This window comes from Falco biarmicus, chromosome 19 (assembly GCF_023638135.1).
Source record: "Falco biarmicus isolate bFalBia1 chromosome 19, bFalBia1.pri, whole genome shotgun sequence".
Classification (NCBI taxonomy): Eukaryota; Metazoa; Chordata; class Aves; order Falconiformes; family Falconidae; genus Falco; species Falco biarmicus.
In genome coordinates, this window is record NC_079306.1 from 83,305 (window position 1) to 107,253 (window position 23,949).

The 23,949-nt window shown below is 48.9% G+C and overlaps 1 protein-coding gene across 2 annotated transcripts in view; it reads left to right on the forward strand.

Moving 5' to 3' along the window:
• The first annotated feature begins 1,106 nt into the window (after window positions 1–1,106).
• HDAC7 (histone deacetylase 7) overlaps window positions 1,107–23,949 on the forward strand; it is a 91,494-nt gene continuing 68,651 nt past the window's right edge. Inside the window, exons 1-2 of one of the 2 annotated variants that reach the window (XM_056322379.1) lie at window positions 1,135–1,244; window positions 18,163–18,249. In XM_056322379.1, coding sequence (XP_056178354.1) covers window positions 1,226–1,244; window positions 18,163–18,249 — 106 coding nt within the window. In that variant the 5' untranslated portion in view covers window positions 1,135–1,225. Of the gene's footprint in view, window positions 1,245–18,162; window positions 18,250–23,949 lie in introns of both variants that reach the window. The other variant, XM_056322383.1, reaches the window with a different exon arrangement.

Below are 23,949 nucleotides of genomic sequence, written 5' to 3' on the forward strand. Positions count from 1 at the left end.
AAAGTGATAAAATGCATAACAATAATCAATTTCCAGGAGTTAAAGCCAGGTGCAGTCAAACAAGGAAAAAGATACTGGTTTTGGTGGTGACTTCACATCATTAAAAAAAGTGTTCCTTGTTAGGCTGTTAAGTTATTGATGAAAAAATCGAGATGTTTGTGTGCAAGTGCAGGGCAGATGCTTCTGGAAAATGCTGTAGGTGTTGGGCCCAGCAAGTGGCTGTCTCAGATGAAAGTTACTCTCTTGGGTCAAATGCTAAGGACTGTCAGATGAGGAAACAGTACTTTTCTGACCCCAAAGCCTGTGCCTGAGAAGTCATGTTTCGGTAACTGAGGTCTGTCCCTAGCTGTGCCCTAGGATGTTTGTACAGTTTAATTTCTCCCCGGACCCTCCGTTTCCCACCTGCTCTATCAGATTGACTGTTTCCCTTGGTCTCCTCTCTTGCTTAACAGTGCAATTTCCCTTTCCATTTCAGACAGAGCGTGCTGGGTTAATGCCACCCTGGTAGGGTGTCAGCATTGCACAACCAGTTAACCCTCTCCTGATGAGGCATAGCTGGAGAAAAACAAAAGGAAGGAGGAGAACTGAATTCTCTGCCGGTGACACTTTCTCCCAGCCAACAAACAAAAGTTTTACTAGCTAAACCCTCTCAGATGCTGCATTCCAGCTTGGTAACATTTCGGTAACACATTGCAAACGTTTGACTCATAGAAACTTGGAAGGCTGGAGCTGGGGGAGGGGGAAGAGCGTCACATTCCCATTCCCGGGCAGGGTTTGGTTGTTGGATTTTTTTAAAATATTTTTTCAAGAACTGAAACTTCTAGTTAATAAAAAAAAAAAAAGTGTTTGAGGCTGATGGCTTTCACCGGCTTGCATTGTGTTTGGGAGAGAGGGGCTGGGGGAGGAGGGCTTGCACTGCCAAGGGAGGAACCCAGGGCAGCTGAAGTCGCTTTTCTTCTGTAAGTCTTTCCCCACCACCCCCCTTCTCCCTCTGTGTTCCCAGGGCAGGGTTGGCTTTCTAGGTTTGATAAAGCATTTCCTTCCATTGTCATTCTATACGGCCTCTGGGCCCTTCTCTCAGTCCCTCCCCTTTCGCCATCCCCCCTCTCTCTCTCTCTCTCTTCCTGAACTTTAGTGAATCTTGAGATATAAAGAAAGCAGCTGCCTCCCTTAAAGCACATCTTGAACAATGAGACCTCATCTCCCAGGGCTTTAATTCCTCTGGATGCAAGGACAAACCCAGGGTGAGTAGCCTGCTAGTGACTCTGCCGGTCACCGCATCTGCAAACGCGGCCGTGCGCGGTGGGTGCTCGCGTCTGTCACTGCAGCAGCCGGGGTCCTCCCGCAGCTCTCAGGCTGTGGAGATTGTGTGCAGCACAAGAGCAGATGCTGTAAACGTTAAAACTCTCAAAACCCAACCGGCGCAACCTGAGAAAGCACTAATGCTGTCCCCATCGGGTGCAGTCCCCATCGGACACGCGCGTGCTGCAGAAGGCTTTGCCACCCAGCTGTGTGCCTGGGTTTGGGTGACCCGCTGGCTCCGCTCCTTGTGAGACTTGCCAAAACCTGGCACTCGGCAAGGTGGGAGGAATCCTGATCTCAAAGGCATAGAAAACCAAATATGATTCGATCGGATGTGACTCTGCGCTGGGTTGTGGGAGAGAGGTCTTCCCCGGCAGCTTTGGGGCTGTGTAATCCAGGGGCGAAGCTGAAAGAGGAGCTTGGAAAGGCACCAGGTGGGAGACACCTCCACAGTCCGGGGTGCTTGGGTTCGGAGGCGAGCGCTGCCTTGTGTGGATGCTGCAGATTTTCCTGCTGGTGTCTGGCATTTCTGCTCTCTTGCCTATGATATCCTCGTAGGAATTTTCCAGTCCGTTTTTAACATGGAGAAGAGAGGTGGGCTGGAACATAGGGGACTTTCTGCACAGGGGATCGCCGAGCTGTAGCCGCCACGTCTGAAGCAGAGATCGGCTGTCAGGGCTTGCTGCGGTCCATGCTTGGGAGCGCAGAAAGCAGGCAGAGGTGCAGTGCCTGTTGTCATTGTAAAGACCGTTATTTGGAATCTACTTTCACCTGAGTCACCATGCACAAAAAGCAGGAGGCAAAATGCAGGATGTCTCAGCAGCAGTGTGATGTATGTTAATTAAGGGAAGTCAGGACAAGTGGCGAAGCTGCTGCCTAATGTGCAACTTCTAATATGGGGCCCCAGTCTTACCGTCCCCAGAAAATAAGCAATTCACACGGGAGACTGTGAGAGACAAGGCCCATCCCAGATGAATCCCTAAGATCTTCCCAAGGGGTTGCATGCTGCAAAAAAGCACGTTATAAACCTGCCACTCCTCCTCCAGAGCAGCTTCCCAGGACACTTGCTCTGTTCTGTGCACCAGAACAGCTCTGTGTTCCTGCTCTCTCTGGCAGGCCTTTGCAAACAGCTAAAATACACTTATCTCATGAAACCTTCCTTTCACGGTGTTTGCACTCCCTGAGCTCTCACATGCTCTCATGTACTCGCTGGTGTCCTGTCACTCCACCATTAATGCAACCTTATTTTGCTTGCAGTGCCTAGGTGACAGTGGGAACAAAGGAGCAGGGATTGTGGCTCTGAAGGATGTCTGAGGTCAAAAAAAATCCCTTCTCTCATTTGTATCGGCTCCTCTATTTACTGAACAACTTGCAGTGTGTTTCCTACCTTTATGTTATTTAGGGGAACTGGGGGAAAACTGATGGTGATGCATGTGGGCTGCATGGTGATACAGGAACCTGCAGCAAAATACGGCCTGAGGACTGTGGTACTAGGTGTTCTTTGGCAAGTGGGAAACACTGCATGCTTAAGAGAGATGTTGCTGTGTTGTGGCATGTTCCTTAGACTGGTAACCACTAAAGCCTGAAAAAGCAAAGGAGGGAAAAGTAGTGAGATGGAGCAGAAGCTGCTTTTTGGAGGGAAGGTACTCCACCAGTTCTGCCACTTTTCCCATCTCTCAGCTGCCCCTTCACTTCTGCCATTGAACTTGTGTGATTGCAGTGTGGTTAAACTGGGCCATATGGGTTTATTTTTAACCTCAGCTGCTCAAGGTTAGTTCAGTGATCTGGTTAAGAATACAACACCACAAGAGATAGTAGTGCTGCTGCTGAGAGGGGCCATGAACTGTGACATGCTGGTGGGATCAAATGGCCTTGGTGGGAAGTCCTTACGGCTTCACTGCCAAAGATGACATGAAATGGAATGACTCCCAGGTTGGGGAGACGATTGCATGCAACTAAATACAGCCCATATGCTGTTGTCTAATGGCCCCCATGTCTCAGTAAACCCCCCTTTGAGTTTATCTTCTTCATCTCCATCTGTCTCCAGTGTCCACTGTCTGCACTAAAATAACATTCATGGGAAACAGCATGTAAGCCTAGGAAACACCACAGGGTATCTGAGCCCCTTGGGATAGGGCATGGAAAAGATTGGTCCCTGAAAGTCCATAGCAAGCCTCTGTGCCATAGTGACTGATCCTCAGGTAAGAAATTCTCCTAAAAGCTTTGTTACAGGTGAGTTTCCCAAATTTCTCTCTTCTGCCCTGGAAAAGGAAAAAGTCTGGGATAACTACAAATAGGAAGGTTTCCAATGGTTTTATTGATGCCCTCCATCCCATGTATAAGCTAGTCAGGTGGAATTGATGCAAGTTAAGGTGAACAAGCACAGGTGAGTTGATCAGCCTTGGCTCCCTTTGCAGGCAGAGGAGAAGAGGTGGCTCTTCTGAGGGCTGTCCATCTTGGCTAAAAGTATATATTTGATGTGAACTTGTAATCTGGATAAGTTGAATCCTCCTGGTAGGGGTTTTAGAAGCAGCCAATGGCTTATACATGGAAAAGACAGGAAAAACAGACAGAGGAAAGACCTTTGATTGGAGAGAAATCTTGATAAACAAAGTAAACCTGGGCAAGTGCAAACAATGTGGTTTTGTGTTAGAAAACACTGGAAGACTACAGCTGAGAGCAGAGAAAGTAGGTCAAATGGTGACTGCTGGATCTATTCTAGGAAACCAACCCTGGATAGGATTTGGCCACCACTCTGGGTAATCAGGACATGTCTCATTCCTCCCATAAGGCCCAGTGTGATACCTAGGCAACTCTGTCCTTAGTATGTTTTAATCTCGCCAGAGTTAATTTTTTTTGAAAATAGGAATGTTGATGCTGCTTAGTGTAGATGTAGGGCATGTTCACAATGGGGAGCTCTATTTTAGGAAGCAATGCCTTGAAGAGGGTATCGGAGGATTTGAAAGAAGAAACCTACTGGTGCTATTTCTGGTGTAATATGGCAGTTGATAAAACAAAACCCCAAACATGAGCTTGGGCCTTATAAACAGGGAATGATCAAAAAAGGTATAAAGCCAATTTTATTACTCATCAAAGCATTACTAAGACCGTCTGGGGTCCTGCATCGGTTCAGGTAGCCATTGGAGCATGGTATGTTCTTATGCTATAAACAACCTAAAAGTCATCCTGTGTTCTGCAACATATAAGCTGTTCAAAACGTGACTGGAAGTTTTCTAGGAGACCTGCAGAACTTGTGGCTTGTGCAGAAGTCATCTAGAGAGCCAGTGTAGTCTGTTACGTGGAAAGTCAGAGTAGGCTAGGCACACTTGAGTTTTTCTCTCCATAAAATCACATTTCTAGTCTGGACAGACCTCCACTAAATCCTGCAACTTTGGGCAGCACTCCGATGTCTCTGAAAATGGACTAGGCATTGTGGGTAGAGATGGCTTAGGAGTGTACACTGGGCTATGTGAACGTGAATAGGATTACTCTGCTCCAGGGGGGATCGGAGCCTATCAATACAAGGGAAGCAGTCACGTTCACCTTAAATCCTATTAAGCTGAAGGAGTTGGATAAAACTGGGCTTTAAAGTAGCAGAATAAGGGAGGCAAAATGAGCATCTTCAGACTTGATATTGAACAGATCTCATGTCTGTGGCAGGAGGAAACCTCCAAAGTTGTTGCGCTACTGTCTGGGACTGGCATTTTTCCAGCAGGAACTGATGTGTTAATATAAATGTTGATGAAACTTCCAGATTTAATTGAGCTTTCAGAGGCATAATTGTGTTCTCTTGGTTTTCAGGAGGAGATGAGAACTTTACTGCCACTTCTGCCACTGACAGTCTTACCCACCTCTGTGCCCATAGTCCCCTTCATAGCAGCCTCCAGGAGCTCATCTGTGTTCTTGGCATTTACACAATGAGGAAATTGACCAGCAGTTCCATATTAGCAATCAGCTTTCCAGGGATGTTGCGTGTATTTTCCAGCAAGGGATGGAACAACATCAGCAACCCTTTTATCTGCTAGGCCAGGGCTGCAATTTCGCAGTACGAAGGACCAGACATTGTTTAAAAGACTTGGATGAGAGCATTTGGAGTGCAAATGCCTGGAGAGGCCATGCCTTCAGCAAAGGAGCTCTGTGTTCAGACTGTGGCCTGGTGCTTGGCCCTCTTTGTATTGTCCCTGCTGGGATGTTCTGGTAAGGCATGGTGATGACTGCCCTCACCAGTGCTGCACCCTGCCCCAGCCATTCCCTCTTACAGCTCGTGTCACACCAGCAGGCAAGTGGGCAGACTGGGCAAAGGTGGGAGGGACCAGTGGGATGGCAGTGCTGCTCTGTAGACACTTGTTCCACTTGATGTAGATTCTTGGTATCTTGTTGGGCTACAAGAGATTTTGGCATTCATTGTCCTGGCGTTATGGCCCTGTTTCCTTGGTGAAGCTGAGCTTGGGGTTGCTCAGTGGGGGGCTGTCACACATGGAAGGGAAATTGGGACAAAGCCCTTAGAAATGGCCACCTGGAACAGTTGGTAAATTGGAACTGAGGTGATACAACATGTATGTCCACCCTCATGGTGCACAGGGATCGGAAGTGACAAGTACCCTGCTTTGACCTTATTTCCAGTGTCCCTTGCCCCTTGGTATCTCTCCTGGACAGACACAGCCATGCATTGTGTTTGCATTGTCAGGAAGATGCACTTTAAGAATGTATTATTTGGGCTTGGTTAATTCATCAGGAAGTTTACTTTAAAAGCAAATAAAACCAGTGAGCAGCTATAATGCCAGGAAACAGGTAAATTTTTTTTTCCCCCAAACAAACCAGACGGATGAGGCAGAAAAATTCCTGCTGGAGCTGCAAGAATTTAGCATTTTGTGATGGCTGCACGTGATGGCTATAATATCACCAGACAAACTGCTAAATAATGGGGATTTGTGTGGTGGCCACACACATTCCCTCATACTGGAAATTTGCTGTCAAAGGCCATTGAAGGGCTATTGGTGAGTCTGGAATAGTTACTATTCAGCCTGTTAGTTAGACCTACTTTGCTGTTGTTTTGGCATCTTTTAACTGCAAAATGTACCACAGGGAAAATATCGTTGTGCTCTGCTTTGTGCCCTGCCTGGTGGATGCGTGCAGGTCTGTAAAACCCATCCTGAGCTTTGGTGCAAACCTACAAAAAAAACTGCAGCAGAGCAGGTATGTCGGGACTCAAAGTGCTGCAGCTTGCACCCCTGAAAAGGAGGGTGGAATAGGAGATGGAGCCTCTCTCTAAGATCAGCAGGTCCCTCCAGTGCTGCTGCAACCCTAGTCTGTTAGTCTGTGGCTTGTGCTGGTCCTCAGCAAGCTAGGAGACAGGTAATACTGCCGTTCAGCCTGCTTTAGCCTTCCTTTTTCACACTAGCCTGCTCCTCCCTGGTAACTGCTTGCCATCTTTTGTTCTTGAACAGTATTTCTCACCACGTTTTCAAGCATGCTCAGCAAGACAGAGAAAAGTGCTCCCTTTCAAACACAAAGTCCTGGGACACCCCCAGCCTTTTTGTTTCTTTTCTTCTGTGCTTGCTTTCATGCTGGGCAAGCAGTTTTTCCAGCCAGCCTGGCTTTGGAAAAGCCCAGAGCATAGGGCATGTGCAGAATGAGCAAAGCTGGAGCTTCAGGGCTCAGCCTGAAGGACCCTGGGCTGGCTGGACAGACAGCAGACTGGATGGACGGACACAAGGCTGGATGACCTGTAAGCAGGCAGGCAGTCTCACGGGGGAGGAAGGGGTGTGTTCTGGGTTTTGGGGACAGCATAACTTTGAAGGGAATATAGGCTTTCCAGAGATGGATTTTGAGTTGGAGATGTCCTGAGGCTTTGGGTTAGGAGCAAAACTATTTCTGCCATCCCTTTGTGCCTGTACCTTAAATCTGGCAAACAGCACATGTTCAATTTGGATCTCACCAAATGAATGACCAAGACTCTGTAACTCACTTGATAAATACTGCAGCAGTCTGCTGCCCCTGGCACGGAGGCTTATCTGAGCACTGACAGCACACACCGGGATGGGGAGGACCTGGCTGTTGAATCCTGCTGATTTTTCGGATCAAACTCTTTGCTGTGATTTGTCCAGAAAGTTTTCAGCAAGCTGGAATAACACTGTGAGATTCCTAGGTGTTTTACAGCTCTCGGCATCCTCTTGGCGGCCCCTTTACTGGGGGTGAAAACCTGAAATTATGGGAGGCTCAAGATCATATTGCTCTGTGACTCCTAGGAATGATTTATAGCCCAGGGACTATAAATCCTGCCTTGCCCAGATGTAATAGGAAAGGATCCCTCTTTCCATTTCCTGAATTCATTATATTTAAGACAAGTGAATTTGCATTAGGAAAAAAAAAATCCTCTGTAGCAGATTGGAAAGGAAACATTCCTATATGTGGAACTTAAACTGAGACAAGCAAAGTGGAGACTGGACTCAGGGACCTGGCTTAAGGCCACACGAAGTCACAGGCATCTGAGATGGGTCTTGGGCAGGAAGAAGGTGCTATCTGCCAGCTTAGTGATTTAAACAGCCCCTAAGGCTGTGGGAGAGGTAAGGTCGGTTCCCATCTGCGGAGGGTCAGAAGGCGCCGAGCTGCTGCTGCTGTCCTTGTGCAAATGCTTCTCAAACTCTTCTTCAGAGCCATAAGGCTGGAGAGGTTGGGATTCCTGCCTTGCCTGCAGTATCAGGCACTGGGGATGTGTGGGGCTGAGGTCAGATGTAGCTCTGGCTGTCAGCAGTGGGCCTTCACCAAACCCAAGAGTCTTGGACATTGATCGCTGGAGGCCATCTCTTCTGCGTCCCTGGGGCAGCTGGTTCCTGGGATGGCAGCACCCACCCAGGGACATGGCCAGGAGGTTGCCCAATCCCTTCTGCTTTCTGCACATGCAGTGTGAGCAGCGTCACTGCAAGGGGAAGAGGATGAGGGCCTTTTGCAAGGTTACAAGCCTTTTATTTTTGGACGCGTTTCACTACCACTGGAGCTGACCCAGGCTGCGAGCTGTTGAAGTTTTAGGTCCTTTGTTTGTTTAATTGAAGTGCTGTTTGTTTTTGATCACAGGCATTAGATAGGCGCTTCCTCTGCAGGCAGGAAGCAGTGATTTCCTGTTCGTTCACTGGCCAACTCTCACTGTGCAGGAAACCTTGCTCTGCTGAGTGTTCACTTTTCGTGCAACATTTTTGGAAGGTCTTTCATGTTGTTGGGGTTTTTTTTGTTTGTTCCCCCCCGCCTTCCCCCCTGCAAGTGGCGCTGATGGCATTGTGCATCTGTAGGAAGAATGTATAGAGACAGCCCTGAGTCAACATGCAGCAGGCCGAGTGTGCTGGATGATGCTATTTGCTGAAAATGGTTCTATTTAGGATGAAATCTTTTAGTGAGGTCCAAAATGTAGGGAAGACAGTTGCTGTGCTGTCTTCACGCTGCTGCCAAGCCCTCCTGCTACTGAACACCTTTGGTTTTGACAGTTATTTGACAATAGCTATGTGTTACCACAGGCAGTGGTAACGTATCTGCCTTGTGCTTTTGGGGACCTGCCTCAGTGTGGGTCTACATCTACAAGCACCCGATTTCTTCGTGAGGCTCACCAGTCACTGACTGGTGTTTTGTTGATGTGTGCCTTGTAAAGAATTTTTTGGGGTTGTTTGTTGCTGTTTTTTTTTACGGGACACTATTTCATTTACTGCCACGGAAGGTGTATTTGTAGCAGGCCATTTAAACCACATGCCCAGTCTCACATAAAGACTCAGCACATGAGCAAGGAGTTAGAGGCCTGGGTCAAAGCTGCCAGGTTTGGATGCTTGTTTGCTTGCTGCGCTAGAAGGACCTTTAGGCAGATGAATGCTCTGAGGACACAGCAGGTGAAAGTTTTATTGTCAATTGCCAATTAAATCTGTGATAGATTACTGTACTCTGTCTCTGCTCACTGTGGCTGAAATGGACGGTGTTTCCAAGCTCCTTTGTAAGTGCAGGCTGCTCATGTTTCATCTGCCATACTCTGCCAGCCTTGCTCCCTCCTGGGTTACAACTGCACGTACAGGTCAGCCCCATCAGAGATGAGTGAGGGACAGGGTTTGAGCCAATGCTTCACACCTGCATAGGTGTTTCTGGGGTGGAAAAGAGATGCTTAGGCCTTTCTGTCATATCACAAACAGGCAGAACAGAGGTTCCTTGGCAGCTTTGCACACACAGGGATGTTTCTACTCAGTGTGTTTATCCTGGTAGTATCTATGAGCTAACCCAGACAGGGCCTCGCTGCAGCACAATAACCAGAGGTGAGGCACTGCAGTATCAGATGGCTGCAATCACAGGAAGCCTGGACAGACAGACGGACACTGCTGCATGAGAGCTTTCAAACCGCCCCATGGCAACAGATGCTGACTGTTGGTGCCGCATGTACTTGTCTGTCCGAGTTTTTAATTATCTTGATGTTGTAAAGGGGCTCCCCTGCAGGGAGGGAATTTGTGATGGGAAGAAGAGCAGCTGTAGGAACAAAGCAGGAAGAGAAATGGCAGGAGAAGGGGGAACAGAGCATCTCACAGCCCCCAAGGCAAAGGGTGGGAGGGATTAATCCTGCAAATGCCCATGCACAGAGAGAGAAGATGGTTGGAGGTTTTAGCCAGTGTTGCGCAAGAGCAGCTGGCTGGGCCCCTTTGGCTGCAGGGGGATGAAATGCTGAGAAGACGCACAGAGGGATTGGAGCTGGAGGAGGAGGAGAGGGCAGGATGGTCTCTGCTACAGCCACTGCACCAGGCTCCAGTCCCCAAGCAGCTTGGCCACAGTTTGTGCTCAGGGCCATCCAAGGAAAACATTGCCCTAGCTGCTCTCATGTGGCCCCAGCCCTCTGTGAGTATGCCCCCCACTGTCTCAGCCTCCTCTCCGACCTCGTTCCTTGAGAGCTCTTCATTCCCCAGGCCCCTTCCGATCATTGCACATCAGTGACATCATTGCTGGTTACCATGGAAAAACCAGGTTGTCCAAAACATGACCCCTTGGCCTCATCCCATGTGTGTCAGGAAATGAAGGTTTTATAGTACATCTCTGCAATGGAGCAGGAACTGCAGCCTAGGGACAGGCGCACAGCCCACCCTTGTCATGGGCTGCCTGGCATGTGACTCCCCGGTAGTGTCTCCAATGGGGAAATGGGGACCTCTTTCTTGGGGTTGCAAGGCTGATTTATGCCTCCTAAGTTATTTCTGGGCTGCTGAGCTTTATGCTTTGGTCTGAAATGCCCTGGAGGAGAGAGAACCTGAAGCATTTAAGCTGGGGCCCCGAGGAGAAGGCCGAGCATCTGCACGAGGATCTGGGCAGAGGCAGAAAATAGGAGAAAACGGTTCATAGGGGCTCCTGGCCATGTGGAGCAGTCGGAGGTGACCAAACGTGAGCTGCAGGCTTGCACTGCCTTTGGGGCAGCTGTGATTTACAGGGAGAAGAGCAAAGGTGTTTGGGCATGTTGGCCACAGAAGTTTTCCTAAAGCCAGAAAAAGCTAATCCAGAATCAATGATTACCAAAGACCTTGCAGACAGTGTGAGGCCTTCAGAAAGGAAACATCAGGTGTCATCCCATGGAAAGGGTGGGACGCAGCTGTAAAAGGCAGCCTTTGTTTAGGCAGGAATTGCAACCAGACTGTCTCCTCTCTCCTGCAATGTTTGGGAGTAGAGGTGTTTCCCTGAGAGAGGGCTGGAAACCTTATTCCTGACTTCTCCAAAACCAAGCAAGGGAAAGCATGAGGTGTCCTGCCCTGACCACAAAGCCAGGGTGGTTCCTCTCCCTCCATGCAGAAGGAGCATAAAAAGCTCCTGTGAACACCTGAAGCAGCTGATGGCTTTGCCAACCAGCCCTGGCTTCAACTTCCCTTCCAAATTAACAGCAGGGCCAGCCTTCACATCATCACCCAGGCTCGGGTGTGCGTCACCTTGTGTGTAACGGCTCTGCAGCAGCTTGGGCTTTGACACAGTTTGTCTTGCCCCTGCCCTTCCTGCTTTGGCTGGGAAATGAAAATGCTGCTTCTCTTGCTGTTTCCAGACAGAGGGGCTGAGCATCTCTGGGCGGACAACCTGTAATATCAGGGTCTGAGACCCGAAGAGCGTTGAGGTCTTGCCATTTCACCTTGCTGCATCCTACAGCCACTGTGCATGCTTGCGTTAGTCCTGGTTGTTGTGTTTGATGTGTGCCCCTGTACACTGCAGCACTGAGCGTGAGGGAAGTAAGTAAGAAGAAAGTGACTCTCAAATTGCAGCATGGCCTGAATCTGGTTTCCACCTTGTAGTGCAACCTCATCTCAAACCTGGAGGTTTTTTTCCATCTCTCTTGCCCCTCTGCTATGTTGCCGTCTCGAACCAGCCCCTCAGAAAACAACACTGCTGAGCAGGTTATACCGTACCCTTGTTTGAGGGAGGTGCTAGAAAATAAAAAGTTGGAGCCTTTCAGTTTTGCATACCCCATCTGGGGGCACGGTGCCGCCACTGAGCATGGAAAGTGCCTGTGTGACTTGTTTTAGTCTCACTTTGCCTGTTAACTTGCCAATGCCACAGTCAAATTACCCCAGTGAACAACAGCACGAGTCAGCTCAGACTCAGAAGTGGGGCTGGCAGTGACGCAGTCCCAAACCAGTGGTGCCGGCTGACCTGCTGTGCCGTGCTGCTGGCTACCCCCACTTGCAGTGGGTGTTTTGGGGTTAAAAATAGACTCCAGATTTCAGTTAGTAAATTTGGAGGCAGGGAGTGGAGAGCTGTTTATCAGTGCCAGGGTTTCCCCTCAGACACTGAAATGAGTCAGATAAGAGATGGGCACAACTGTGCACATGGCCGTGCATGGGCCATTCTGGGGAACTTTTTCTATTTGCTGAGGTGCCTTAGAAGCTGCATCCCTGTGGATGCTCGGTATGACTCATGTTCCTACCAGATTTAGATACTTTACAGTATCCTGCCCTCAGCCCCTTTTGAAAACATTGCTCTCTGCCATTAACCATCATGCCTCAGCCGTGAAAGAGTTCTTTTCTAAGCTGGCTCAGTTCTGGCTCATATTCTTAGCTCACAAAGAGGGGGAGCACGGGAGGAGTGAGCAATAAGGATGGCAGTGGAGCATGGGTATCCTGAGCGGATCCTCGTGGCTGCAAGTCTCTGGCTGCCACTGGCATCCCAGCCGCCTGGGATGCAACTGTGCCTCACAGGGCCAGCCAGGCGTCTCCCCAACTTTTCGACCATGTCCATACAATTTGCTTCTGATGTGCAGGTCACAAAACTTAAGCTCCGTAATCCCTAGATTTTAGAGAAGCGCAAGTATTTTGCTGTCCCTGAGGGTTTTGCTCCCCAGGCAATTGGGGTCCTGTGCGCAGGAGGGTTTGCAGGTAGCAAAGATCATGGTCTGGAAATGCTGGAGGGGTCTCAGGTTCTTTCAGCTGAACAAGCACTGGTAAAATCTGGTTGTATGAACAAAACCGCTGTTGCAAGTTTTTCCTGGGCTCCCAAGCATAAGGGGGAGGAAAGTAGGGATAAACCGCTAATGGAATAAACAGAGGCTTGCATCTGATCTTATATTGGTAACATTTGGGACCTTTATAGCAGCTGTAAAGGGAGGATAGCTGCTTTGTCCCAGGGAGCTGCACAGTGTCACAGCTGTTTGCTGAAAGGGAAATCCAGTGAGACCCATGTTTCCAGCCCACGTGCTGGGGGCCTGCTAGTGGGGTGGGCTGACTGGTGCCGCTGGGAATGAAGCACTTTTGGAACCTCTGTTGATGTGCACCATCCAGTGACGCTGTCTTTACATCCCTTGCCTTTCTGCCATCTCTTGACAGTCATCAAGGCACTGACCCATGTTTTCACGGGGTTACAGGCTCATCTTGGTCACACTGACCCTGTGTTTCCCTCTGTCTGGTGCCAGCTTTCCTGAGGGTGATGGAGGCTTGCCTGCAGCCTCTGCCATGGTGCTGAGAAACATGGGCCATGCATTTGAGTCACCCCAGGCTGGTTATTGTGTCCACAGGCCAGCAGAGTGCTGCTGCTTTTAGCAAAAGACCAAATCACCTGGTTGCAGGGTTTCTGAGGTTGGTGTGATGTAGTGTCTCATGGGGAGAGAGAGAGGACTGAAACCACCACCCCCTCCAGCTGCAGCTTTCCTCTCGTGTGCCCCCACATCTCCCAAGTACCATCCCAGACACCCAGAGCCTCCCGGCACCTTCCAGACCCTGATGCCTTGGTGTCCCTGACGCCATGCATTCGCACGCAAAGAGTTTCCAATGCTCCAGAGCCCTTTTCCCACGGTGACGATATTTTCAAAACCAGCAGCTGGGGCCTCAAAATTACCAAAACCCTCATTTTCACAGGGGGTGGCACAGGCAATACACAGCCTCCAAATAAACCTTGATGTGAGGGAGGTGCAGAGCCAAACCCCAGCGCAGGCAGCATCCCAAACCCCCAAGCCTCACAGCAGCCAGGTGAATCAGCTTGGCCAGTGGTAGGCTGCAAGGCCAGGTCCTGTGAGATAATCAGGGGCACTTTTTCATGGCTAATACTTCGCTTGCCTGTGCAGCAGTGGCTTCCTGTTTGACTCACACCTGACAGCCCCGCTGCATAAGCCAGGGCCTCTTGCGATTGCAAGCAATTGAATGGGGCTGTTTACAATTAGAGAACATGGGATTCCCAGAAAGAGGCTCAGACCGGACATCCTGAAGCGAAATACCCAAGGCGTCACTGGCTAAAAATAACTGTAGCAGAACAGTCACCAAACCAACAGCACGTTAATACTAGCCCTGGAGCCAAGCTCTCATGTATCTCATGGCATGGGGGGAGCAGCGGGTAGAAGGGCACTGTAATCACCACTTTCCCTGCCCCCATGGGGGTTTTCTGGCATAACATGGTGCTACAAAGGCTGGTGGCTGTCACTTGCAGTGATTTCTCTTTGTTTCTGTTTTTTTTTTAGTGCAAGGGGAAAGTAAAGCAAGAGTTAAAATATAAATAAAACAAGTCTCAGCCAGAAATGGCTGGTGGAAATCAATTTAGTCTACTGATGGGCTTGGGGAAAGCTATGGATGATGGGAACTGAAGCAGGAACATCCTCTGCAAGGATGGAGACTTTGCTGGCCAGCTCTGGACCTGGAGCTGGTGTCCAGCAGCTGGGTGGGTATGTGTCATCACAGCCAGCTCTGGGGGATGCTGAACAGCCTCGAGGAGCAGCATGGGCTGCTGCTTCTCATGCAGTTCTGTACTGGGAACATGTGTCTCACTGGGACCCCCTGCTCAGACTCACAGGGGTTTTTACAGCAAACGCTCACAACAGCTGGGGGGGACCAGCCCTGTGGCACCACTCAGCTCTCCGTGGATGGTGGAGCAGTAGCAGCTGCGGGGTGCTCTCAGTAATGCTGCTGTGTGTATCTGAGCAGGGTCCTGCTGTGGTTTCCAACTTGCATGCCCAGGGTAAGCAAGTGCCCAGCCTGAGAGCCTTTTGCAGACAACCTTCAGAACAGCACCAACAAAGTCACTGGCAGGAACAGATTTCACATGAAAAAGAGTCTACAGTACTCATTAATCACTTACGAAATTTTCCAGGACCTGAGTCAGAGCTAGGGAAGGGGAAGGTGCTAAAATCCCTGATCCTTAGGGCTGAGAAAATGGGGACGCCATCCATGGTGGTGGGATTAACCTCACCTTGAGCCGAGCCGTGCATTGCAATAGCCCTAGCATGAAGCAGGGAGCTGCTGGCTTTGCGCCTCCTCCCTGATGCTCACTGGAAGGGACAGTAAGATGGATCAGAGCAAAAGGGCACAGAAAGGATCATAAAGACTAACCCAACAACCCTGTAGTCCAACAAACCTCTTACAGAGATTTCAGAAGATAGGAGCTCCTGCTAAAAGGCGCTTACGCAATAAGTTGCTATGAGAGGAAGTTTCCCTTTAACACCAGGCAGTTAGTGGTTGATTTATGTCTTGCAGCTTTAGATTTTATAAGTTGCAGGGGTATTGCATAACAAGATAATTTGACCCTATATTTCTTAAAAACTTTTTCTGTTGGGGAACGTACTCTTTTATCCACCTCTCGCATGCCTGATACCTTAATGATATAAAGGGAAAGAAAATTATATATCTTACTCGTGAGAGTGTTGGATTTGGGTCTTTCTGAACTTTACCCAGGGGGCTGGCCACTTTTTGTTGCTAGTTGTACCCCTCCAAAAATAACAGAGGCTCATAGTCTCTTCATGTACCAAGATATAGTTGGTGACTTTTGCCCTGAAGTAATAAATACCACAGTGGACAATACTTCAGAAGTGGGGATGTGGGGAGTGGGCTGCTCTGGACAATTTTGCACCAGGTTACTTAGTTCATGTATATGCTGGCCCTGGAGTTAACGGCCCTGGGAACCACTTCCAGTCCCATGGTCCTTCCTAGGTAAGAGCTTATTGGAAGTCAATTCATTTCATGGCAGGGGAGAGAGACAAGTCTTCTGCCTCATGGAAACTTCACTTGGGCTCTCTCCTAATTTTAACCCAAAATAAAAGTTATTTAGACTAAAAGTACACATTAGCGATTTGTGAACAGAAGGACAATTACAGGGAGAAAACTAATTTCCACCAGCGTGGTGGGGAAAAGGCACTGCTACATTGTCTGAGCTGTGGTGTCCTTCCCAGCAGAAGAACTGGTCCAGGTTCTCTGCCTCCAGTTATTTTAAATGATGATAGTTTGTGAACTCGCCTTCTTTTTCTTAGCCCCCTTCTTGGAGTCCTGCTGCGGGCTGTCTTGCTGCTACAGCAGCAGCAATACCTCCAGGCCTTCCCATCAACAGTCGCCCATGTAAAAAGCTTCATTTGCTCAGTGGAGGATCAGGCTGCTCCATCTGCTTTCGACCAGCACAAAAGCAGAGCCGTGGCCTGGCAGGGATGACTGCAGAAACAGCCAGCTTACAATAAATACTGCACTGGAGGGACAGGCTGCCACGCACAGGGAGGACGGTATTGGTGCTCTGAGATGCCAAACAGAGAGCTGGGGCAATTCCTGCTTTTGTTATAGACTCCCCTGGTGCCCTTGAGCAAGCCCCTTTTGCTTGACTATTGGCTTGCCCTACTTGCAGAATTGGGGGGACAGCATGTCCTTTCTCTTTTCATCTTCTTAACTGGGACCGGCCCTTCGTTTGTGTGGGTGTCTGCTGCCATTTGGAAATCTGAGCTTTCGGTTGTAAATTCTCTAAGGGAGGGATTTTTCCGTTTCTGGGTGAGTGTGGGTGGCTCCGAAGCTGCTCCAATTTTAGTCTCCCCACACCACCCAGATATGAAACTGGGCATCTTGCTGCATCTGCTCCAGGGATATTCATTGTCCGGGAATCCCCAGGTGACCCATTATGCCAGTGGGAGCATTCATGGAAACAGGCCATTTTCTGCGACGGCTCAAAGTGTTTGCAAAAGGTTGGTAGAGTCCCAAGAGCTTCTGGCAGCTTCATTTTATTTTGAAACTGGTTGGCCCCCAGCTGGGTGTGAGAGTAAAATGAAAGGATGCAAGATAAACCCACTTGTGCGAGAGTCAGCCGCTGCCCGAGGCAGCACAGCATCAGAGGTTGTCATTCTGAAACCAAGCATAGAAACTGCATTGAGAAGAAAGCTGTAGAGCAGGGCTCAGGCTCCTCACCACATACAGTGCAGACCACACTAAAGAGCTGCTCTGCCTGGGGACTGTCACATGCAGTGGGGCAAAAAAGAGACGGAAACCTAAGGGGCAGCAGGCAGCTCTGACTGGGCAGATGAGCACTGACAGCAAAGGTACTCTCATCATCTCTGGGCTACTCTCGTCCAACCCATCTTTTGTGTTTAAATGTGTCTTTGGGCTTTCTTTATCCTCTGCGCTTTGCTAAACACCTGTCATGTTGCTGTGAATGCCAGCATTGCTGCATGGGTGGTTTTAGGCATCCCCTGGCCTGAGCTGCTCAGGAGGATGAGGAGATGCAGGGGTGGAGGGGACTGAATGGTGAGGTACAGAGAAGAAGATCCCATCAGTTGTTAAAGCTTGCGTTTGTATCTTGTTTACTGCCAAGTGAGCTGCCGGCCTGCTCAAGAGCCTGGGTAGCATTTATCAGGAAACACAGTTGGTATGTGCTGTGTTCATAGCTCCAGCACATTGTGACCCAGACCATACCCTGCCCAAGAGCACGCAGGGAGTCAGGGATTTTTAGTCTGGTAGACCCATTTTTGTTTGGTGCCTGCTGCGTTATTCCTGACTGCTCTTGCCTGGATAGCCCTAGGTCAGCATCTCCATCCCCTCACCTGGTACAGCTTCTTGTGTTTTAAGTAGCTGAGAGATGCTGTGATGCATGGGCCATAGTAAAGGGCTTAACACAGAAGATCTTTTGGTGGACATCAGCCAGGAAGGGAATGGCTGACAGGGTAGGTAGCTCTTGCTCATGTTCACCATCCGTTGCTCACCATATAGTACATGACAATTCTAGAATCATTTAAGTTGGGAAAGACCTTTGAGATCATCAAATCCAGCTGTTTACCATCTCCTAGCAGGTGGGGATAGCGCCCGTTTTTCGGGTGAGAAAAGCATTGCCTTAGGTGTAACGTGGTAGAAAGCAGCACTGGCTCTTGCAGTTGTCTTACACCAGAGTTGCTGTCCACTTCCAGGCTAGATGCTCAGTTAGTTACAGGTTTTCACCTTCAAAGCATGAAGTTCTCATTGCTGCTTCTCAAGACACTCCTGTGTGCGCTGCGTTGTGGACACTGTCTTGCCATATGACCCACAGCATGGATGGCTTTATTGAACATGGGCGACCCTGAGACTCTGGCTCTGTGGTGCTAAACAATGACCATACACAATTAGCTGCAGCAGTTGCTTGCATTAAATTAACAACTGTTTCTCCATACACCAGTATTCTCCTTGCAGAGCCCTGGCCTGGACCAAGTGACTGGAGCCAGGACATGGGGAGCATCTCTCCACTTTCTTCACCCCAAGACAGGTATTACAGCTCTATTCTCTTGCCACCCCCTAGTATTTCCTTACTCTCCTTCTGTAAACAGTTTAAGAAATTGCATCAGGATAGAAACATGCAGGTCATGACACCACAGTTAGGAGGGAAGCCGAGATAGAAGAACTTGAGTTTTATCCTACCTCAAAAGTGCTGGAACTGGTGTTATGCTCCCACACCCCAACCTGGGAATTTCCAACTAAAATCAACTGGCTTTGTTTCTGGGCTGTAGAGAAAGCTGAGCACGTGTGCAGGGTGCCCTAGATGTTTCAGAAACAGGGACACAAACTGGAAGAGCTAGCACTTTTAAAGTATCAGGACCCTTAAAGCTAGATCTCATGATCTCTAGGCATCCAACATGACTTCTGGATGGTTGACCTTTGCAGTACAACAGCTCTGTTTCAAGCACCTTGTCTCCTGGCTTGGTGGGGTGGGGACACACAGCACTACAGAAAATTGACCCCTACACATGATGGGATGTGTTGAGAAGTGGAAAGAAATTGGAGGAACTTTGTAGACCTCATGCAGCAGGAAAGCTTTCAATCCCAGGGTTTCTACAATTACTTCCAGGCCAAGAAAGCAGCTTCAGGGCTGTTCTTTACAGCTGGAGACACCACCTGATCATGGTCAACAATTGGTGCAAATTAGAGTCAGTTACAGTTGCTTAGCAAGGAGCAGGAGAAAGTTGCAGCAGACCCTCTCTTTCACCCACTCTTTCCTCTGTTGCTTTCCTCTTGTATTGAAGCTTCATCAGTTATGAGCTCTGGTTTGGGATTGCCTTTGTTCCCTATCTGCGACACTGAGGCCAAATGATTCTTTGCAGGAGAGAGGGAAGGAACTCAGTGAGGAAAGCAGCTAGAGATGTTTGCAAGGCAAGTGCCAAAGTTCTGCAAGCTGCTGAGGATGCTCCAGGGTAATTGAAGACTTCAAGGAGCGCTGCAGGGGACAAAATAAGCAAAAGACAGCTGCTTAAAAATCTTTCTGTGTTAGAGGTCATAAGCTTTTTTTTAAGGCTGTACTTGAGTTCTCAGATGCTGGTGCAAGCCCTTGGATAACAATGCAGTCCTAGAAAGACTGAAACTTGAAGAATACTCTTTTCAGGTAACAAAATAAAGAGGCTCTCATGCAGCATTTATAACTGTTTTGATTGTGCTGCATCCAACAGGCAATTTTGGAGGACTTATGAACTGTAGTTCGTGGCCAGCCCATAACGGGGACCAAAGGTGAGAACTTGTGGGAAGAAATCTTGGGCAGGTGTCTTGATTCAAGCCATAAAATTCTGAGTGGGAACAAGAAGGACCATGCTGGGTCTTGGGCTTTGGTGAGGAACTGAGGCAGTGTCACTGAGCGACTGGTCTGTGACAGCCCAAGATGAGAAAAATGAGGAAAAAAGTAAAAACTCCAGAGATGGGACTGTGATGCAAATAGGTTGTTGATAAGAAGCAGCCAGGAAGGCTTCACACAGCAGGAGAGAGGGCAGGCACCCGTGGCAGAGCTGCTTCCTCACAGGGAGGAAAACTGCAAATACCATCAACTAATGACAATGAGTGAAAAAAGAGAATTTACCTATTCTGCATGCTGAAGAAGGTCAATTAGCGGATCTATTGAAGGCACAGCCATGCACAGTGGCTAGGTTGTGGTACTCAACGTTATTAAAACCACTTTATTTAATAGAAGTAAAGTCAAGAAGCCTGGCGGTTAAAGCTTAGATGGCACAGATGGGTTCATTCTTACCATGGGTGTTTGTGAGCTCTTTATCAAAAACCTGAAGGATCCCTACTGGTAGGATGAAAAGGGTAAAAAGCCTCTTTTACTGTTTCTTGATGGGCTGATATCCTATGTGTCAGAGAATGCCCTTCTAGGGCTGAAGCATGAGCTTAGAGCTTGAGCTGACATTGGGCAAAGAAAACATGGAAAGATACAGATTTGACAAATAAAATCTCCTTTGGCAGCAATTTCAGAACTTTATGCCCAGACCATGTTCACCTGGTCTTTCTCAGTGTTTTCTGGGAAATAAGGATATGATGGTTTTAGATAAATTTGTCTTGGTGTTTAGAAAAAGCCCCAATGGCGAACCCAGCTCCTCACCCTGCAATGGCAGGCAGAACCAAACCCTGTAGCAATGGCAGAGAATGAGCCACATGTCTGGGTTTTTTTTTTGTTTGTTTGGCTGGGGTTTTTGTTTGTTTTTTTTAAACCAAAACAGGATGATTTCCAGCCGATTACTTTGAATCTGAAGGATGAGTAATCACACGGTCATGGGGATGATGAGGTTACAGTTATTAAAAGAAAGCCTTAAAACTTGTCAAGCATCGTGTTCAAAGCTCACATGAGGGCAGGACCCATGAAACGGGGACCTTTTCATGGGCTGAAACGTTGCTCAGTGAAACCTCAGACTAGATAGCTTCATTGTATAAGCATTGGGTTTTAAAAATAGCTCTATTGGAAATGTTCATATCCATTGTGGATATGAACAACTGCAGTGGAGAAGGTCAGGAGAGAAAATCCAGGGTGTGTTTTGGAAATGGGAGCCTGCATGGGAAGGATTTTCTGCTCCTTGTTTTTGGGATAGCTCTATAGGAGAGGAAAAGAAACCTTCACTTCTCCAAGAGGAGGTGGAGTGGAAACAGACCCTGAGTCAAAGCTGAAGAGGCTACAAAGTGGTCAGGGTGTGGGCAGCAGCAGTGGGAAGAGTGAGTAGGCAACCCAGGAGCTGCTGCCAAGGTGAGTAACTCCGAGCTGGGCTGACACCTTACTGTTTTGTCCCGTAAAGGAGGGTGGCCCTTGAAGAGGCTGGTGTGAATGATGAGGAGCTTTTTGGTGGGATCCAGCTGTTGTCTGTCCCAAGAAAAATTCATAGGCATCTGGCTGTGATGCTTCTCCCACAGCCTCCTCCCTCCAACTTTATTTTACCTCCCTTGTAAGATAAAAACCCGTCAGCATTATTAGCTCCATTTCAAAGATGCCATCAACCACAACCAAAGCAATGGCTTGGCCAGCAAGGTGTTAAAGTCTGTCCTGGAAACTCTCTGAGAGGAAGGGAGCTGGCCAGAGGCAGGTTTGGGTCCCTGCCATCTGCTGCAGAGCAGCCTTGGCCATCTCTTGGCCACCCTCCCTGCCACCACCCTGGCTGGGGGACATTTGTGTCTTGGGTTGTCCCCTCACTCTCTTGGGATTTCTGTGACCTGTGGTATGAGCAGTGCTAGGATGCTCATCTATACATCCCAGCTTGCTCTCCTTGGCTCTGGTAACATCTGCCTCCATCCTATGCCATCACAAGGGGGTTTTACTGGCACCTTCAGAGCACTTTGTGTCGTTGCACCCAGAAATCCTTCCTGTTCCTACCATGGCTGGCCCATGTCCCAGCTCCAGGAGGAAACCCAAGCCATAAGGGATGTCCCCACACTCACAGGTTTTCCCTTTGCACTCACTTTCTACCAGTGCTGGAAGCAGCTTTGAGCAATGTCACAGCAGAGAATGTCTCCTTCAGGACAGCAGTGACATGGACTTGTCCTGGAAGAAGGGAGGGCTGAGCAGAGGAGGCAGCCTGGAGCAGGCTATGAGCTGGCTGGGGAGTCCCCAGCAGCCCTGGCCTGTCTGCCATGGCTCCCAGAGGGCTGGGGGACCATGGAAAGGCTGTCAGCAGCACTGCCAAGCAGGAAATGGGAACATGACCTCAGCCTGAGACCAAAACTCCCCTTCACTTGGAAGTCTGGCCGCTTCTGCAGCAAGGCTGCTTGCTGGTGTGGCTGCCATCTCAGCTCCACTCGTGGTGGCTCCAGGGAGCTTGTGATGCAGGAGGCTCACCAGCAGTGCTGTGTTGACCAGCCTGAGCTGTTCTTCTTGATAGTCTCCCTCACAAGAGACTTTTGGGCGAGTTAAAAGCAGAAACCACCAGGACTGGCCAAGCTGTGGGTAGGAGATGGTTGCTCAGCAGCCTTTGGGCATATCCTTGCCCAGGGGTTTTAGACATTTTCATCCTCACAACTTAGTATATTTGCTGCTTTGGTTGTCATCTTTAGCACTCTGAACGTGCTCGTTCAGCAATTGTCAGAAGTCAATTTGGGCTTCTCTGTGGCTTTCGGAGGTGCTGAGGCATTGACAAAAGTTTTGCTGTCAGATCTGTGGGGCTGGGGGGAGAAGAGGAGGAGAGCTGGTGCCAGACTGACTTCAGAAGGTGGACTCGTTGAGTGAAAGCAGCTCCAGGCTGTCAGGAGCCACTGGGTTTATTTGCCTCACCAAATTAATTGTGGATCAGGCACTTCACATTCACGTGGACCGTGAGCTCTGGACGTTTCCAAGCAAACTGCAATGGCATCTGTACACGTGTCTATGTCCACTTGGTGGCACTGCGTCTGCCTTGGGTCCTGCAGGTGAGGCACCTGACCTGCTTTTGGAAGATGCTTTCAGATCCTCAGATTAGGTTATGCTACAGGGAGTGACCTGGTGTTAGTTGTAGTTGGTGATGCTCTGGGTACCTGAGCTGTGTGGCTGCAGCCAGGCTCTTCATCATGCTGCATGGCAGGAGGAGAAATGAGCATGAACTGAAATAACAGAGGTTCTGGCTGGATGTGAAGAGAAACTTTTTCCCTGTGCTGACAGTCAAGCATTGGAATAGGTGGTGCAGGCTCCATCCTTGAGCCTTTCAAAACCAAAGCCCCAAGCAACCTACTCTGATCTCAGCTGTCTGTGTTTCAAGCAGGTGGTTGAACTAGATCTCCAGAAGTCCCTCCCAACTTGAATTGTGCTGTGATCCTATAACAACTCTTCCCGCCATAGTAGGAACTTTGCTGCTTATGCTCTCACATCTCAACACATCTGCTGGCAGCAGCTGGCAAGTCCTTCTCCCACCCACCTCATTGGCCATCAGGGTGTCCAGATCCTGGCTTTCTCAGTGTGTCTCTCTCAGCAGACTCTGAGCATTATACAATCTGTTTCACGTTGCCTGTTTGTGCTGCCGACATGTTCACTGGTGAATCAGCACCAGCCTTGGCAGGAAGGCTGGGAGCTGAGGTCATAGCTTGGTGGATGGAAAGATTTGCTAGCACAGTTGTTCATTTCTGTGTGTTTTCTGAGCAATTTTGAATAGAAAGGCAGGTATCCACTTTCCCCTGCAGACCTGCCTAGCCTGGTGGCGCAGCTGCTTTGCTAAGTCTGGAGAGAGCTCTCTGGCTGTTCAGGTAGATCCTGTCCAGGAAGGGGACAACACAGTTGCTGTCACAAAGCTTTAAAACATACCGGTCTTCCTTCTGTAGCCTAATCCAGCCTCCCAGTATTTCCTATCCCAGGATGGCAGCACTTGGGTGGGCTTCACATTCTTATTAATAAGCAAGCAGGTATTGATTCAAGCTATTGAACTGATGGAGAAAGTACCTTGGCCCTGGGTGGATTATAACATCCCTTAAATGCTCTTTATTTCTCACAGAAATCTGTTTATCCCCAAGTGGATCTTGCTCTGCTGTTGAATAAGGTCCTTCTGCACTGAAAAGCAGAATTATATTGCACTGTTGCTCCTGGCAAATACCTCTGATTGCAGTTCATTCATCCTATAACCTGCCCTTGGATGCATACAGTGTCTCATTACACAGCAGGACATACAAAATCTGGATCTTCACTGACCTACTCTGAGGTTTTACCACCCTTCTTCAAGGCCTGCCAAAGCCAGGGTCTGTCCTTGTGCCTTCAGAGTTG